The sequence below is a fragment of the Vigna unguiculata genome, chromosome 1 (assembly GCF_004118075.2).
Source record: "Vigna unguiculata cultivar IT97K-499-35 chromosome 1, ASM411807v1, whole genome shotgun sequence".
NCBI classification, from domain to species: domain Eukaryota; kingdom Viridiplantae; phylum Streptophyta; class Magnoliopsida; order Fabales; family Fabaceae; genus Vigna; species Vigna unguiculata.
In genome coordinates this window covers 32,646,523-32,653,674 of record NC_040279.1, presented here as the reverse complement: position 1 = coordinate 32,653,674, position 7,152 = coordinate 32,646,523, and the positions used below count along the sequence as shown (strand labels likewise).

At 32.3% G+C, this 7,152-nt stretch overlaps 1 protein-coding gene across 1 annotated transcript; it reads right to left on the bottom strand.

Moving 5' to 3' along the window:
• Positions 1-1,826: 1,826 nt before the first annotated feature.
• On the bottom strand, positions 1,827-6,833 carry LOC114163774 (glutathione gamma-glutamylcysteinyltransferase 3-like). The gene is made up of 8 exons (XM_028048089.1): positions 6,560-6,833; positions 6,326-6,482; positions 6,005-6,243; positions 5,607-5,770; positions 4,731-4,782; positions 4,025-4,252; positions 3,370-3,888; positions 1,827-2,093 (listed from the first exon to the last, which is right to left on the bottom strand). The coding sequence occupies exons 1-8, from the start codon at positions 6,635-6,637 to the stop codon at positions 2,037-2,039; spliced, it is 1,494 nt and encodes a 497-aa protein (XP_027903890.1). The 5' UTR covers positions 6,638-6,833; the 3' UTR covers positions 1,827-2,036.
• Between the last annotated feature and the right edge of the window lie 319 nt (positions 6,834-7,152).

The window sequence follows — 7,152 nt, the reverse complement described above, 5'->3', positions numbered from 1 at the left end:
ATAGCGAGTTTTGTGTATTAGTGGAGTATTAAGCTTAGTTATAAAAAAAAAGGTTTAATTAGGTGGGTGATACCCAATTTCGTTTAGATGTGTCATTTTGATACCCGATTTTGAGAATGTGTGAATCGAGTCCCAACTTTTAAAAAAATGTCTTAATTAGATTCTTGTCAGAAAAAAATTATTAACACTAATAACTTTATTCATGACTTTTACCACTAAATTTTAATGTAAATATCAATAATTAATTTTGTAAGTCATTTTAAATATTAATACCGTTAATGAATTAATAATTTTTATCTGAAATATACCTAATTGAGACATCTTTTCAAAAGAAGTTGATACTTAACATCCAAAATAAAGTGAATACCGACTAATTAAAAAGAAATTACGCCCTATTTACATCTTTTGGTAATTTTATTTGTTATGCGAGACAATAAAATATATAATAGATGAATAGATCCGAGAACCACACATTGATGCGACCTAGAGCACTGTTTCAGGAAAATTAAATTAATTTATTTTCCACTTATTTTTGAAATAAATTAAATGTGATAGTCAAAATATAAAAAGCGTGCTGTTAATTTTCCTTTTAACTTACCCTGATCCTTTTTACTTAGTAGAACTAAGCTTTATATCTTCAAAAGCACATGCGTTCATGTTGATTCTATGGTTAAAGTCACCTATACTTAAAAAGTTTGCTTATTAAAAAGATAAAAAACAAGATAATTTTTTTTCTATTCAATTGTTAATTTTGTTAATAGACAAAATTGAACCCGCAATCTTTCATACCTTCTTTTCCGAACTCTTCAAAGTAAGACAGAAAATATATACTATTGAGTTAAGAAATTCAAATAATTAATTGACGCAGGAAAAAGATGCTCTTTGCTCTGATGCAAAAATTGGTATAAAAGACCCGCCAAGCTTGTTGGGGTATATGAATGAAAGCAATACCAAACAGTTTTCAAAGTGTGCAGTTTAGATATTTGATGATATGCGAAGCTGAATAAAATTAGACTAGACTAAAAGTGAAATGAAGTTCTTAATGTAGTTTAATTAAATTTACTCCATACTTGTAAAATTAGAAAAGACAAAAATTAATAAAGATCTTAAAGTAAATTGATCTCATCAAAATTCATTTCCATCAACTCAATATTAACTTTTGAATTCTCAAGTATTTTCAATTCTGGTTGAGACATCAATAAAATATGACAATTTTCGGTAATAACTCAAATTTCATTTCATTAGTGACTCAACAACCTTCCACAAAATGAGACTACGCCATTCAATCTTATTTAAACTTCATCTACAAAATCTTCTCCTATGCAAACATAGACTAAAAACATATATATAGGTTCATTAAAACCCCTTACCGGGGTCTATAACTCCACACTTTTGACCAGCTCGTGATATTATGAAGGACCATTTAGAGTATCAATGACTAATTCTATAAATAAAGTAGCCACGAACAAAAGAAGCAAAAAGGACAATGCAATTTACGATGGTACAACGAGTGGTTGATATTCTTTAAACAGAAATTGCCAAAAAAACCTGTCAGCATTGTTCAATTCATTTAACATTAACTTCGCATGAATCATTGCATGTTTCCAACTGTCAATTTTAAGCGCACACGCAACGATATTGTAATGAAAAATAATAGCCATCGACTGTTACTAGTTGTCACGTAATATAACAGCTGAGAAAAAAAAGGATCATGTGGTTGAAGGAAATGAATAGCTTCAAAAAGACAAAATATCTATTTGGAGAAAAACAAAAATGATATACCATGCATGAACATATCCATTCATTTATTTTCAATAGATCAATAGTATAAAATGAAATAGGATTTTACTGCTTTAACTTCTCATAATTTATTACTCAAGTGAGAAATATCAGATTAACGTTCACCTTTTGGCACATTCAGTTGATTCATCTTTCAATTTATGCAAATCTGCTTGTTATTCTTCCCTACAGAATTACGCTACAGCTCAGACATCATCTTGCACAAAGGTAGAACAATAGTTTTTCTCAGGTGTGTTCTACACGTCACCACAACGTTGCATGAGAAAATGAAGTTGGTCTCGCAATAACAAAACCTGTTTCAAGAATTATTACTGAGTATCAGAAGCTAATCAGATTAGTGATTACATTGCAAAGTTATAATAATAATTTCACCCAACCCACTAAGTTCCATTCATTAGTTTTTCATGAATTCTCTTCGACGATGTAGAACCTATGCTTTCCTGAGATTTCTATGCTATACATACATTTGAAGAACATGAACAAGATTTACTTGGTTCTATATCAAGTTTCTTAGGCAAGTTTTCTTATTATTTGAGTTGGAAAATTAATTCCAGCAATTTTTTCCTAAACCAAATTAATTGGGAAATTAAAATTATTCAATTAGCACAAATTTAGATAAAACAATTACTAACTTTTCAATTAATACCAAGTTCGTTCCACCAATGTACAGAACAAAAATAATGTTAAAGTCAGAAGAATATTTCAAAATATTTTTTTTATAAGTAAAACTGTAATTATTTTAAGATCAGGTAATACTATACATTGATTATTTTGAAATGGAAAGAATATAATTTACCTCTTCAACTTTGTTGGCCAGAGAAATTTTAGAACATGTTAATAAGCATTAGCAATACCAAATCACTATCAAACTTTATCCCAATGGTGGGTTGGACACGATCTATTTATTCCCATTATATATATAAAAAACTATATTCCTGTTGATAATTCATAACATGCCAATGATACTCTCTATTAAGCTTTAATATTTTGAGCAACTGAAGCATTCAGGTTCTGTCAAGGTGGTCAACGTAAAGGGTGATATGTTGACACTACTAAAAGAGACAATCCTTTAATTACATATATTTTATTTTTTAATTAAAAAATTTAATATATATTATTATATTATAAAATAGAGTTATCAAAATGAACATATGTTTTTGAGTGTCAAAGTGTTATTTTCCTTTTTTATATATATATATATATATATATATATATATATATATATTCCAATTAGTGGTTAATGTAAATGTTTCTTGTTTTTAGATACCTCTCTATTAAGCTTTATCATGAGCAACTTAGCATTTCAGAGTCTCTCTGTTATGTTTTTTGAAACTCAATTAACTGAAAAGGTAGTCTTGAATTTGGTGTGATCAAATTAATTTGGATCAAAATTTTCAAATGGTGTGAATTTACAGTTTGCTGTAAACTGAGAAAAGGAATATACTTGTAAGACAATAGGACTTTGTAAGTAGAGTTATTAAAAATGAAATCCTATTAAAATATTTATTTACCATGAAAAATAATAGCCACGGTTTAGCATAAAATTCTTAGTTGGAATCCAGACATTACCTCTTCCTGAAGTAGGGGAGGGAGATCTTCAGTTGCTAGAAGGCTCAAAACTTCCACTCGCAGCTTTTCTTCTTTAAAACCCGACCACGTATGCAAGGGCAAGGCCAATAAAAGTATCGTTAAGAAATCTGTATCAGATGGGTGCATTTCTTTGCAGTGACCTTCATTATAAAGACACAACCTACTTGGCTCCATTTGACACAGAGGGACCAACACTTCAATTTCTTCACTACCATCACTAGTTGTAACAGTTCCTGAAGCTAATGTTCCTGGATTTTCACTGTCAACATTCAGATGTTTTACCACTATTTGACTGCAGCTTTTTCCACCTGACAAACCTAACCTACCACAACCAGTCAAAAGATCTGCCCCTTGGCAACAAACACCGGTGGCAAGTACTGATAGCGTATCTTCGTCACCAAGGTTTGCATATGTTTTACAACATGAACTTTCAGAATCCAACCACCTGGTCACGTGTTTGAAAAGTGAAGTTGTGCGAATCTGTTCCAGTATGTCAGCCTGAAATTTCAAATCTCTCAAATATTGTTATTGTTCATTTATTTGAAGTTCCTAATTATGCAAATGATACATTTGACAGATCCAAGAGTGAAATTATCCCCACCCCCAAAAAACAGAAAGGAAGTAGAGTCAAAACCTTTAAAGCAAGCCTTCCTTTTTCCTCGTCGCTTAATGTGAGATTTCTATCTTCTTGTCTGCGAACTTCAGCAACCCATGTTATTAACCCTCTCAATTCACTAAGAGGCGGTTTAAAAACAACAGACAGCACTTCCTGAACGTCTGTTAGATCCTCTGAATTTAGAAGTTGAGGCACATCTTCAGTTAGAAATTTGGCGACACGGCTCCAACCTTCATGTCTACAACTCTGCAGACAATCTTTAAGTATTTATTTACTATTTGCCTTAATCTACAAAAAGAAACTGGTTTGCAAAGCATACGAAAATAGAGCTTTTGTTAAGAAAGACTTTTACCTATATTTTCAATCATTACAGTTCCTACAAGTGAAAAAGGATGCAGACCTCCCAATCACACTTCATATTTTAACATGATCTATGTATGGCTATAAGACATTTTATTGTTCAAAATGATTTCAGAAGAAGAAGCTATTTCTAGCTGACCTAACCATTACAATTTTACAGTGCGCTTCATATTTTAACATGATCTATGTATGGCTATAAGACATTTTATTGTTCAAAATGATTTCAGAAGAAGAAGCTATTTCTAGCTGACCTAACCATTACAATTTTACAGTGTGTCAGAGTACTTTCCCTCTATTCTAAACTCATGATTTTAGAAATTGTATATATAGTGGTTCAACAAAGAATCTAATAGTATCACAATACCAAAGTATAAAGTATAGAGGGTGCTCTGTTAAGCCTTGAAATAACCATGTACCTGAAATACAAATTTCCAAGTATAAAATAGTGGGCAGGAAGACTAGTTGAACATGCTTAACAAGCTAAATGAGTTCATAAAATCGCATCCTTTAATCATAGCAACTAGAAAGATTTTAATGACACTGATACATTCAAATAGTACGATTTTCAGATTACATCAGCAGATAACAACTAGAAGATATATGTGAATAGAATATATAGATATACACAAATTTAGTACATATTATCAAATTATTGTTATGCCTATGATGAGGTAAAGATATTTTCGACTTCCACCCGTTTCCCTCTCAAATTCTACAACATGATTGATTGGAATGGAACTTGTTACCCTACAAAATAAGACTCGGAAAATGTACCTTTATAAATTAATCAAACCAATTTCGATAATTTAAAATAGCAATTATTCTCTGGAGTTCCCGATGCAGATTTCTTTTCCTTAATGAAATGCATCAGGGCATAAATAATACCTAAATTACTTGAAGCATACAGTACATTCCACGAAAACTACCATTTTTGAGAAATTGGTAATCTTGAATAAAAAGAAAGAACCTCGTAAGAAATGAAAATTTATTGACTAGTGAAACATTTCCACTGTTCAATAAACAGTTCTCACACAAAATTGAGGAAGGTTTAGTTTTGGCGAAAGGGGAAGTGCAACAAATTTGAAGGAAATAATAGTAATTAAAGGGGCTATAATTTGGGTGAAATTTTACCAAAGACATTGAGAAAGAAAGAATGTGTCGCCAGCATCCCTTAATTAAGACACAACTAGCTGTTATCCTAGTATGCTTTAATTAGCAGTGTAAGAGATCTTAGTGTTACCCCCTTCGAAGTCCCGTTGCTTGATCAATGGTGCTCATTCCCTCCCAGAGAAGGGTAAGGGGAACCCAGTGAGGAGGATACTTGAAACGAGCAACATCCAATATGAGGACCATATCCCTTTCAGCGTGATATCCTCCAACTGGTGAAAAGTGACCAATTCCAGTCTGTTACCCAACAAGAAGAAAATTTTCCATCATTTCTATAAACTCATGTACCTCTCTCCATTTCCTACACAACTCAACAGTAAGTGTATCTGTATAGAAAAGGACCTTAGATGTTGAATTAACCAACTATGTATAAAGTGAAGTAGGCTCGATCAAAGTTAACTAAACATGAATTATGAATAGACAAATAATCTATCATAAAGACGAATGGTTAACCAATGAAGTTTACACCACCTGATTGAGGTGTGTCCTGTGGTAAGACACAATCACATGAGAATCCTCAGAGTGAGAGCAGGAAATCACACGTTTGCGAAACTCATCAACCGAGCTTTTATCCGATCGAAAGGCTTCAACCTTAGCTCCATTGCATCGAGCCAAACACGCAACTTTCCCGAACGTAATGCCTTCCAGTTTAATTTGAGCCAAAGGCTCACAGCAATCCAGCATGGACTCATCAAACCATCTCCAAGGACCTGTTAAGCGACTTTTCCTATCATAAATTAAAAAAAGAAAAAAGAAAAAAGAAAAAAAGAGAAGATTACTACACCAATGTACCTTTCCATTTTCTTCCAGGATCAATTGCAAGGGCATTGAGAACAACGGAAAGTGTGGCGAGACCGCAGTATGCAGGCTCTGATTGCGTCTGATAGTAGGATATTAGCTTGAAGAAGGCTTCCATGGTTCCTTGCTCGTGTGCGTCGCCGAACAGCTTCTGTGCAAAGAAGAACGAATCGATGAAACTGTTGAAGGAAGAATTAGATGAATGGAATGATGAGAAAGAGCGTTGACCTTGCCTAGGGGCGAAGCGAACTCGATTGCAGGGGAAGGTAGCTCTCTGCGGTATAAACCTGGGCTCGCCATGCTCATCAAACCTCTTCTGCCTCTTCTGCAACTGCTACAGTAATGTTTCTCTTCTGAACTTAACAAATTACCGTTATTTACTATCTTCACTTCCTCTTTCTTTCTTTCTTCTTCTTCAGTTCTCTCCCCCTCTCCCTCTCTCTGTCCCCACAATATTTTAAGAGAAAATATGTTTTAACCAACTACTCCAACACGAAACAAAAGTAAAAAAACATAAAAACTCAAATATTCATTTGTCTCAGTTCTTTTTTCAATTTGGTTCTCTTTGTTTATATATATATATATATATATATATATATATATATATATATATATATATATATAAAAGAAAAAAATTAAATAACCAAATATATATTTAAACATTTAAAAAGTTAAAAAAGATAAAAATTGTGGTGGAAGAATGGGAAGTGTTGGCCCCCTTATTGAATGTGAAGTAATCTTTTGAAATAAATAAATTGACCAAAAACTATAATCAAATGAAAGTTCAAGAAACTGTAATAGTAGTATGTTTTTATTATTAT

Coding starts and splice junctions, on each gene's coding strand:
- LOC114163774 (XM_028048089.1), bottom strand. CDS start 6,637: ATGAGCATGGCGAGCCCAGGTTTATACCGCAGAGAGCTACCTTCCCCT. Junction 6,244..6,325: donor TCCTGGAAGAAAATGGAAAG/GTACATTGGTGT, acceptor GTCGCTTAACAG/GTCCTTGGAGATGGTTTGAT. Junction 3,889..4,024: donor AAGGAAGGCTTGCTTTAAAG/GTTTTGACTCTA, acceptor TTGAAATTTCAG/GCTGACATACTGGAACAGAT.